Genomic DNA, 11,933 nt, shown 5'->3' with positions numbered 1-11,933 from the left:
TGGAAGGGAGACAGAGGACTGCACACACCTCAGTTGAAGAGTACACGGAGTTTTCACGGAGCTGATGACTGGAACGGACTAGGGAATGGAACACAGGAGAACACACTGGAGAAAACACAGCAGGTAAGTATAACAGGCAGGTAAGTCTTTCAATGTATCTCACGAATAGCATAGAGAGAGAGTCCACTTCATTGAAACGAGACCGGACACTGGAGTAAAGTGAGGTGTGTGCTTTTGAAGGGGAGCTGATGATTGCAGATTTGTGACAGGTGCGTGTGATCAGTACTCAGGTGAAGGTGTTCGCTGTGATTGGGAGGTGGTTGAGTCTGGCCGATCTGTGACACCCACGACCTGCAAAAGACATTGCACAATAGGATGAGAAATAACTACATATAGAAAGCATTTCACATTGCACAAGAAATGATAGAAACGTAACGAATCACCATAAAACAATCATATTATCTGACTGATCTGGCAAGAGAAATGGCACAGAAATGGAGGGCCTTGCAAGCCTCATCCTCCCATATGTTTTATTTTTCATTATTTGTATGTTGTCCTTTTAATCTGCTGAAAATGACATTTTTGTTTCGCTCCACCTCCTCCAGAAGAACATTAATTTCATCTTTTAGAAAGTTTTTTTTCTTCTAATCCACATCAGGTGGTAAGGTAAGGTAATATTTCAGCACTTGACAAACGGACAGCGAAGAGCGTGTTCGTGTTAAAGGCATATTTGGGAAACGCACATGGAATTGTGGCGAGCGTTCGTAACCTCGCGCGTAGAGAGCGCTCTTAAAGGGTTAGTTCACCCAAAAATGAAAATTTGTCAATAAATTACTCACCCTCAAGTCATCCTAGGTGTATATGACTTTCTTCTTTCAGACGAATCCAGTCGGAGTTATATAAAAAATGGTCTTTGATCTTTCAAGCTGTTTAATGCCACTCAGCGGGTGTTGCATGCATCAGTCCAAAAGAAGTGAAATAAAAAGCGCCCATCCATAAAAAAAAGTGCCTCACACAGCTGCGGGGGGTGAACAAAGGCCTTCTGTAGCGAATCGATGCGTTTTTGTAAGAAAAATATCCATATTCAGTGCGCAACACTGGACTCATACGTCACTGCTTCCAGTGTACAACAGTGAGCGCAAGCTACATTAAAGTGATTATTATGCTTTGAATATGGACATTTGTCTTACAAAAACGCATAAATTCACTACAGAAGGCCTTTGTTCACCCTCCGGAGCCGTGTGAGACACTTTTTTTATGGATGTTTTTTTTATGCATTTTATTTAACTGCTTTTGGACTGATGCACTGCAACGCCCGCTGAGTGGCATTAAACAGCTTGAAAGATCAAAGACAGTTTTTAATATAACTCCGACTGGATTCGTCTGAAAGAAGAAAGTCATATACACCTAGGATGACTTGAGGGTGAGTAATTTATGGGCTAATTTTCATTTTTGGGTGAACTAACCCTTTAAGAGCTAAGATCCATCGTTATTGGGAAACCCAGCCCAGAGAATCAAAGCAGAGCAGAGATGAAACCAAGAATAAAGGAAATAAATAAATAAATGTAGCACAAACAGATCTTCATCCCCTGTGTGAATAGATCCATAAGAAAATATCATTTCAATTCAAAGCTTTAAATAGGTCTTCTTACTGCAGTATTTGTGCAGAAACTCTGGTATATTTCAGAAAGGGCTCTTTCATCCTCATGTTTATCTCGGTGAGTCAAGAGCCAAACCGCCTCCGTCCCTCAGGTTTTATTTGAGGTGATAAGGGTCCAAAAGCTTTCATCATACCACCATCATCATCATCAGCAGCAGCAGAACACACACACACACACACACTCCACAGAGCTTTGATTCGGTTGATTAGAGAAGCAATTTAACATCAGACGCTTTAAAAGCATCTCACGACGAGAGCAAAAACAAGAGCGCAAACAAATAACCAATGAAAGCAAAGAGAAAGAAACATCAGAGATTTATAAGCAGAAACAATAGATTTCAGTATATTTTCAATTATTTATTTTTTATTATTTGTTCCCTAAAATGACATTAGCTCTCTCTATCTTACAGAATTATTTGACAATAATTAAAATTATTTTTTTTATTCTTTCTCCAAGAATAAGATTAGCTCTCTCTCCATTACAGATTTGCCATTATTGTTCCAACTGCAACTTATTTATTTATTGTTATTGTTTTTATTTATTTATTTTCCTCCCAAAAAACAAGATTCACTTTCTCCCTTACATAAATTCACCATAGCACCACAGTTATCATTATTACTCTAAAATACTTTTATTTATTTATTTTTTGTTAATTTGTAATTTTTTTTTATTTTAAATCAGACATGTTAAAAGCATCTAAACAAATAGCAAGTGAAAGCAAGAAGAAGCATCAGAGATTTATAAGCAGAAACAATGTATTTCAATATTTGTTTGTATTTTTTATTTTGTTTTATTTTCCTAAAATAAGCTTTGCTTCCTACTGAAATATTTATTTATTTATTTGTTCATTAATTATATACATCTGTGGCCCTGCAGCACAAAAGCAGTCTTAAGTCGCTGTATATATATAAAATCCATTTTTAGATTTTTTATTATTTTACATCAGATGCTTTAAAAGCATCTTACGATGAGAGCAAACAAATAGTGAAAGCAAAAAGAAAGATTTATAAGCAGAAACAATAGATTTCAGTACAGTCACGTGCTGAATAGACGTTCAGTGTGTTTCTAATATAATATTCCGTTGTGCTGTATTGTATAATGTAAATTCATGATCCTGTCCTCTGGTTGGTCAATCCAGTGGCATTAAAACACAATATAGTAACCGCTCTGATGTGAATGTAGTCACTGTCTAACACTCTTTAGATGTGGTCATATACACTCTCATGTCGTATCATTTAACTGTGCTGCAGTGTCCTTCTCTTAATTAAACATCTGATGTGTTTCTGTGAGCCGGAAAAACAGAAGCAGAGAAATGAAAGGCTGTCGTCCTCCATTAGCTGCGTTTGCCCTTGTAGTGTTCACTAAAGAGTGTGTGTGCCGGTAAGAAAATATCACGAACATGACAGAGAGAGAAAATAAAACAGATCTGAACAGGCAGTGAATCTGAAGGCCATTTAGAAACGGACAGAGTTATTTGGCTTTTGATGAAAATCAAAAAGATTTTGAAAAAAAAAAAATGAAGATCAGAAAAAGGGATCGTGATTCCACTTCTGTCTTTATAGATCAAAGTACTCGAGATATGAAGAGCAAATGTATTTCAGTTTGTGCCTTAAGGTGAAGGTTAAAGTCAATACGAGTTTAAAATTGAGGAAAATACATGTTTGTATTCATTGTATTCAAGCTGCTCAAGCTCTGAAACGACTGTCCTTTTCAGCTGGCGACAGCCTGAGCACAATACTGATTAATATGAATGTTAATCAGCAGTTTTTGTGATGCATCATTGGGTTTATAATTATTTAAAAAATATATATTTTGAAAATATTTTTAAAAATATTAACACGATAATTACGCATTAACGCAATGCAATTACAAAAAAAAAAAAATCACAGTTAACGCGGGTTCTATTTGACCCCACCCATTGTTCAAGTCAGGGTTGCCAGATCCGCGGTTTCCATCACTTCTTTTAACATTATTTGTAGCGCGCCTCCCATTTGGTAATTACAATTGTGCTTTGTTACTTCTCATAGGAAACAAATTCTCAGCTCTCAAATAATGTCAGTTTTATCGCAGAATTCAAACAATACATGCCGTTTTGACGCTCTTAAATGTGGCGTGACAGATCGCTGTAGCACTTTTGTTCAGTCTCTTCCACATTAACACCAGTTATAACACGAAATAAACATGAATGAACTTAAGAAGGTATGTTTAAAAATACAGTACAACTGACAGAGATGTATCACGTCTCATATAATCGCTCAATCAGCGTTTCAACCGAAAGAAAGAGGTCAATAAAACAGCTTGTGGTCAATGTCACAATTACCTCAGGAAAGTCTTCCAGTGTTCACAGTTCGTTAGTTATCTATAAAAAGGCTAGAGGGAACATAATTACTGTTAATTATATATGTATGTTTGAAAAAAATCTGTACGGTGGCCAAAAGAGATCTACACTCTGAAAAAGAAAAAACACATAATTAAGAAAACATCTTCACATGCAAATAGAAAAAACACCAGCAAATTAAGAAAACATCTTCATCAATTTGACAACACACACGCTGCAAATTCTCACAACACAACAGTTGGCACATGTAAAATGTAGAATCCTGCTTGTTGTGATCTGTATTCTTGCCCGTTTCTGTATTCTTGCCCGTTTCTGTATTTGGTTGTGCTGTAAGAATTTGCAGTGCGTTTGTTGTCAAATTGATGAAGATGTTTTCTTAATTTGCAGTTGTTTTTTTCTATTTTCATGTGTTTTTTTCATTTGCAGCGCGTTGAGCTCTCTCGGTCACCGAAAATCTGTCATGAAGAAAAGATTTTATGAAAAAAAAAAGTACCTCGAATCTGATTGGCTGAGAGGTCTGTTCACCCAATATCGTCACGGGAACCGTCTCTAGTATCACTAGTATCACTGCGCTTGCCGTATTTCTCACAGCAAGTGTCATGGCAGACGCACAAATCCACTATAATTTTATAATACTGTTTTTGTGTCACGGAATGTAGTTTTAGGAGTTTTTTAGGACTTCAGATAGACTTCAAATATGTGGTTTGTTAATAAAGATAACGTCTATTTGAAAATGTGTCTCGATGTTTTGGGAGATGTGAGCTCCAGGGCGTCAGCGGCCGTTCAGCGCTCATGAACCCGCCGAGAGCAGCCTCACCTCGGCCAGATCTTCTGCAATTTCCCACTGGCTCTGATGTCTGTATAGTGGTTAAACATGAGATATAATTTGTTCTGGGTAAAACTAACGGGCAATCTTTGGTCTTATTATTAATCTATTATTTGTTCCAGAGCAAATAGTTTTGGCTAAGAGCAAAATCTCATCACGTTATATTTCATGTAACTTTAATGCTGTATATCAGAGCGCTGCCTTTGTACTTTTGACTGAATTGCCTAGCAACTTTTATGATGGCTGTTGCTGTTTATTAAATATTATTATTCAATAAAAATATTTCATATAAATAATATTGTTTAATAATAATACTTATTAATGGGAAACTGTGTGTGTTCGTGGTGGTGATTTTAGTGACATTATTCCTTCATTAGATGCGACAATTTTTCTTAATTGAGTAAGCTTTAAAGACTTTTATATTGAAAGAGACTGAAACACTGTTGTAAACAAGGACGTTATTTTTACTTTCAAACAACAACTTGTAGGACGCAGTTAACAAATGCAGTGAACAGCGCTGTCATCAGAAATCACCCTTAACAGATGAAAGGACAGTACGACAAAGATATCGCTTTCCTCCACAGACATTCAAACTCATGTTTTATTGTGAATATGAGATTGAGCTGAAGAATGAATGCTTTATCAGATGCAGAGGGTCACACTCTCAGTCCATCTTTCTCTGATAATACTCTACTCCACATAATCCAGTGATACAATAAGCTTTCAATGAAGTAACTCAACGTTACTTTGTTACCAGTTCTAAAGTAACATTCTCGAATTAGTAACGGAGCTGTTAAACTGGCAACCTGAGATTTGAATCTGTGGCGGAAGGAAGTAGTTCCGTTTTTTAAGACACTCTGTGGTTGTTTCTTATTTATTTACACACTTGTGCAGTTGAACTGTTGTATAAACACAATATCACATTCATAGTCATGTGAGATATTTATGAAAGTAAGTAGATCTTTTACTGACACTTTCTGGATAAGCATTACTACCTGTGAATGTCAGAATGCAAGTAACACTGTTTATACTGTGTGTGTGTGTGTCCCAACAGCTCACTGTGGCCTGTAAGCGAGTCAGAGACATTCAGAGATGCTCCAAACGGCCACATGCTCAATCCCACAATGCACCAGCGAAGCCCAAACCCCACACAGACTACAGAGAGCTCGACCATAAGATCCTACGGCTGTGTGGTGAGAAACACGCAAAACACATCTGTGGTACTGCAGCATTAAAGAGCTGCGGAATAAAAGAGTTTGATATTCTGTGTGACATAATGTAACTTTCAGAACAAGAATCATCGACTAACTTTATAGCTGCAGTGCTTCCCACAGGTTTGAAACATATCCTCCTATTACCCACGGCACAAAAATGGTCTACTACATGTGACACAGATTTGATACAGATTATGCTGTGTTTAGGGGGATATGAAGTACTTTTTATCCATTTACCACGAAAGTCCTCGACTACACCATTAGCATGCATTTGAAATATTACAATTCCATGAAAAAAAAAATCACTTTAATGATGATCAAAATTAAATATTTAAAGGATTAGTTCACTTCCAGAATAAAAAGACCTTTCCAATGTGATTACGTCATGCATGAAGTCCAGCTAGTGCAAGACGAGCATTTGTGGTTAAAAAGTATATAAATGTTTATTTTTTTTGGAAAATGAGCGATGGTTTCACTAGATAAGAGCCTTATTACTCGGCTGGGATCGTGTAGAGCCCTTTGAAGCTGCACTGAAACTGCAATTTGGCCCTTCAGCCCGTTGGTCCCCATTAAAGTCCATTATATGGAGAAAAACCCTGGTATGTTTTCCTCAAAAACCTTCATTTCTTTGCGACTGAAGATAGAAAGACATGGACATCTTGGAAGACATGGGGAGAGTAAATTATCAGGACATTTTAATTCTTGAAGTGAACTACTCCTTTAACTGTGGTCAGATGAGATGCTGTCAGTCCGTATGTCAGTAAAAACCAGTTCTCCTGTCCTGTCAGCCATTATACTGTGCTCGTAGCACGTGTTCTTCAATTGCTCGCACAAATGCGGCGGTGCATGCTGTAGCCTGTATCATTTCATATTAAAGTGCAAATGAAACTATAAACATGCAATGTCGCAGTTATGTCGTCAGTTGTCATGAAGTTACCGAAAAGGCGATTAAAGCTGCCTTAAAACTGTGTGCATGTAAGTATTTGTTATATGAGTCAGATTTAAGAACATGTCACTGAAATGCAGTGGTTCAGAAAAGGTAAATAGTTATGAGAAACTACGAAGCGTGTCAGATCTGCGTCACGTTCAGCAGCAGCAGCTCTTCAAGCAGCCAAAATAACCTGATAACAGCTGCTGTGATGCTGTTCATCAAAGAACAAAAGAAAAAAGAGCAAATCAATAACTGCTGTAGCTTCAAGGATTCATCTGTTGATAACTGTTTGATAACTGTATATTTAATTTAGGCACAGGTAGCTAAATATGACATTTATTATAATGGGTTTATGTGAAGATTGTTTTAAGTTCACTTAAATTAGAAGTTATTTTAAAGTCTAATAAATGTTAAAATTGACAGCTCTCAATTATACTGTAATGTTGAATGCTAGTCAACGGTTAAATATTAGGAAAAAAACTATTTCATAGAGACATCAGTAGTATTGGTATCAGTGATACTCTCCTTCAGTCATAAAAAAAACAAATATTAAAATATTTAAGTCTTTATGTTGTTTCTACATTAATTTGAAGATTGAATGTGAAATGATTGCACTATAAAAATATATTTAAAAACTTTAATGTTTTTTACTTTAAAGCTTTTTAAACTTTAAAGCTTTAATGTTTAATAGAAAAGTATAAGAGGATAAAAAAAATGAAAAGCAAAAATGTGTTACCAAATATATTTGGGCGGCCCGCCCAGATAAAGTCTATGTGTGGGAAGCACTGAGCTTACAGCCACCTAGCAACACCCTAGCAACCACCCACAGCTGGCGATGAGTTTTGGACAGTCAGATGGATCAGTGTAATTGTGTTGAGTTGTGTGTGATTGACAGGTGAGCTGTACGATCTGGACGCCGCCTCCCTGCAGCTGAAAGTCATCAATTATGTAAGTATAGACTCATAACACACAGAGAACAGAGAACCCAGCTGACGCTTCTGCTCCTGGAGTCTTGGATCTGTTTTCCTCGTTTATTGCAGCGAGTCCTGTGTGTTTATGAATGAGGAAGGTCGGCTGGCTTTTATTTACAGCTGAGATTGTGATAAGAGTGTTATTGAGACGCCTGCAGCTCCTCATGAAGGTCACTGATCTACAATCCCTCCAGACTCTTATTCAATTACAACTACGCAACCAAACAAGGTCACAAAACAATTAACCTCGTGCACAAGTCAAACACACACATAATCTTCTCTTCGGTGTCATTAGACTTTGTGTTGAGAATTAATTGTTTTACAGACATCGGCTCCGTTCTCAAACCTAGTGAGCTGCCTGCATAGACAGCATGTGAAGACAGCACAGTTAAAATATGTACGATTATCTCAGCTAACAAGGAACATTCTCTGAGAGTTATGAACAAGTGTTCTTACAGGAATGTTAATGGAACGTTCATGCAAAGTTATCTCAAAATGTTAACACAAAAATGTTATTTATACATCATTTTATTTCTGAAACGTTTCAGTTGGACGTTCATCTAATGTTTTTTTAAATGTTACTAAATGTTCCGAGAACATTCAAAAGGAACGTTTGCAAAATGTTAAAATGAGATGTTTCCTTAATGTTCGTATAGCCAAGAAAAACGTTTTAAAACCGAATGTTTTAAACATTTTCATTTTTAGCTTACTGCGAACGTTAGCAAAATTTTCTTAGAACGTACTTTTTATTTTATTTATTGTCTGTTTTTGTTATGACCGATACCCGTTGTACACAAATACTGGAGCCATGACCCCTTTTTGCATTATTGCATTATTTTATTTTACTGCTTTTGTTGTCATGCATAAATGATTTATTTTATTTCCTCATTCATAAACACACAAACCGATCCACTCTGCTGAAGCAGTGCTCTCACCTCAGAATGTTTCAGTTCGTCTGACGGTTTTTAAATGTTGCTACTTGTTTCAGAGCGTTCAGAGAACATTCAAATGTAACGTTCCCATGATGTTTGCACAATGTTACAATGGAATGTTCCCTTAACATTCACTCATAACCAAGAAAAAACATTTAAAAACTGCACATTTAAAATGTTCAGAGAACATTCAGAAATAACGTTTTCATAACGTAATGGGAATCTTAGCAAAACATTCTCAGAACATATTTTTGTTAGCTGTAATGGTGCTTTCTGTGACATTTAGGGGAAAAACTATCATTATCTTTGAATAAAAACAACAGAAGTCAATGGGAGGTTAAAATCCAAATGCAGATGAGTTTGTCGTGCCGTTTGGAGCAGGACAGCTGATTTATGTTCACTTACAGGTCATAATGTTTATTGCTACCCGCTGTTACGGAAATGAAAGTGTGTGTGTGTGTTTGTGTGTGTGTGTGTGTGTGTGTGTGTTGTACAGGTCAGTGCCTGCTCACACACACACTCTCTCTCTGTCACACACACACACACACACACACACACACACACACACACACAGACGTTTGAGTCGTAACCCCTTTCTGCGTTATTGCTAAACATAATTTCATCTCCAGAATGCAATAATCCCTGAAATGATATGATTACATTACGCCGCTCAGTCTGAATTAAGGGAAAACATTTTACGAATTGCAGGTTTGAAAAATGAATGTTGTCTGTCGCCTCTCCAAATAAATCACTCCAGAAGGTAAAGAGCTGAAGAGCCGTCTCCGTTCCTCTGTGGCTCGTTCAGCTTCCAGCTCCTGACATGACACTCCATTTGTTTGCGTTTATGTCTGATTTAACATCTTTCTGTCAGATGATCTTCCTGCAGTTTACTTTCGTTTCAGTGCCGGTTTTGTTTGCTGGTGTTCATGTGTCGTTTAGTCATTCTGTGATCCACAACATCCGGATGGACAGAAAATCAAATGCATTAAAGCAGAGGGAAGAATTGAATATAACTGACTATCATTTTACAAATAATAAAATTAATAAAATCATTACAAAATCATGGAAAATTGTATTTTAATAGTCAATATACTGTATATTTCTAGTTATTATAAGCTTTTCATCATCTTTTATTATGATGGTGTGTAATCAGGTCTGAATGACTAACAAACATGCATGCGGTGCGTTTCTGATGTGTGTGAGTTTCTCTTTCAGCTGCAGACAGAAACTCAGTCGCAGTGCTGCTGTTTACTGCTGGTGTCTGAAGACAATCACCAACTCTTCTGTCAGGTGACACACTCATAAATATGTTTTTATATTGTTTCTGAATTAAGTGTCTTATGCTCACAGAGGCTGCATTTATTTGATCAAAAATACAGAAAAATAGTATAATATTATTAGAATGTAAAACAGCTGTTTTCTATGTGAATATCTGTTAAACTGTAATGTATTTCTGTGATGCGCAGCTGTATTTTCAGCATCATTACTCCAGTCTTCAGTGTCACATGATCTTCAGAAATCATTCTAATATGCTGATTTGCTGCTCGAGAAACATTTCTGATTATTATCAATGTTGAACACAGTTTTTGATGCTTAAAGAATTTTATTCATCAAGGACGCATTAAATTGATCAAAAGTGTCAGTAAAGACATTTATAATGTTACAGTAGATTTCTATTTCAAATAAATGCTGTTTCAACATTGATAATAATCAGAAATGTTTCTTGAGTACCATGATGTTACCATGAATCTTTGAACATAATACCATGCCGTACCACAGCATGAAAGCAGCATCCAGGTGTTTACCTGAGAAGGCGTTGCTATAGTAACGCGAGAGCGTCTGCATGATGTCTTTGGAGTGCTGCGTCCAGGGAGCGATCTTACGGTACGTCTTCACTCGATGCACCAGCTGAGATCCTCCGTACTGTAAAGACAGCGTGTCGCTGACACACACACACACACTCACACTCACTCACACACTCACACACACACACACACACAGACACACACAGGCACAAACACACACACACAGACACACACACACACAAACAGACACTCTCTCACAGAGTATTTTCTCTGCAGGTTGTCGGAGATAAAGTTTTGGAAGAGGAAATCAGTTTTCCAGTAAGTTTTTCTTTTCTCTTGTTATTTGTGTGTGTGTTTCTGTTACTCAAACAGCAACTTATGGGTTTGAATCAAATTAAACATATACCATGAATGCAATGCAATGTAGTGTGTGTGTGTGTGTGTGTGTGTGTTTAGTGTGTGTGTGTGAGAGAGAGTGTGTGTGTGTGTGTGTGTGTGTGTATGTGTGAGAGTGAGTGTGTGTGTGTGTGTGTGTGTTTGTGTGTATGTGTGTGTGAGAAATATTGTTTCTCAGCAGCAAATAACCATCTCTCTCTCTCTATACAGCTTATGTTCGGTCGGTTCGGGCAGGTGGTGGAGACAAAGAAATCCATTACACTGCAGGACGTCAGCCAGGTCAGTTCACACACACACACACAGACAGCTGCGGATAATAACGAAGCTTTTTTTATTCATTCCCAACTGACAGCTCTCCAAAACCAGCTAATTATCAGCACAGACAGACAGATAGATGATCTGTGTTGAATGAGTTCAGCTGGAACAGACACTGTCACTATCCTTCACTTTAATCAGGATCAAACTCGTCAAACACACACATGTTGACGTGCTGCTTGTGTTTACAGACGTTCCTATATGACGGATAACGCGTGTGTGTGTGTGTGTGTGTGTGTGTGTGTGTCTCTGCAGGAGGAACGCGGGTTATTGAGCAGTTTGTTGGGGTTCGAGCCGAACTCGATGCTCTGTGTTCCTGTCATCAGTCAAGCCACTGGACAGGTGGTGGCGCTAGCGTGTACCTTCAACAAACTGAGTGGACAGAGGTGTGTGAGGATGACATTAAAAATAGTGAAATATTATTATAATCTAAAACAGCTGTTTTCTATGTGAATCTCTGTTAAACTGTAATTTATTTCTGTGATGCGCAGCTGTATTTTCAGCATCATTACTCCAGTCTTCAGTGTCACATGATCTTCAGAAA

At 37.3% G+C, this 11,933-nt stretch overlaps 1 protein-coding gene across 1 annotated transcript in view; it reads left to right on the top strand.

Moving 5' to 3' along the window:
• The window catches only part of pde2a (phosphodiesterase 2A), a 50,358-nt gene that overhangs the window by 18,443 nt on the left and 19,982 nt on the right, over window positions 1-11,933 (top strand). The window contains exons 6-11 of the mRNA XM_016503588.1: window positions 5,880-6,018; window positions 7,866-7,918; window positions 10,089-10,163; window positions 10,955-10,996; window positions 11,285-11,353; window positions 11,645-11,775. Coding sequence (XP_016359074.1) covers window positions 5,880-6,018; window positions 7,866-7,918; window positions 10,089-10,163; window positions 10,955-10,996; window positions 11,285-11,353; window positions 11,645-11,775 — 509 coding nt within the window. The remainder of the gene's footprint in view (window positions 1-5,879; window positions 6,019-7,865; window positions 7,919-10,088; window positions 10,164-10,954; window positions 10,997-11,284; window positions 11,354-11,644; window positions 11,776-11,933) is intronic.

This window comes from Sinocyclocheilus anshuiensis, unplaced genomic scaffold (assembly GCF_001515605.1).
Source record: "Sinocyclocheilus anshuiensis isolate Anshui unplaced genomic scaffold, SAMN03320099.WGS_v1.1 scaffold2416, whole genome shotgun sequence".
NCBI classification, from domain to species: domain Eukaryota; kingdom Metazoa; phylum Chordata; class Actinopteri; order Cypriniformes; family Cyprinidae; genus Sinocyclocheilus; species Sinocyclocheilus anshuiensis.
Note: the sequence above shows the minus strand (reverse complement) of the source record. Positions and strands in the feature narration are given on the sequence as shown.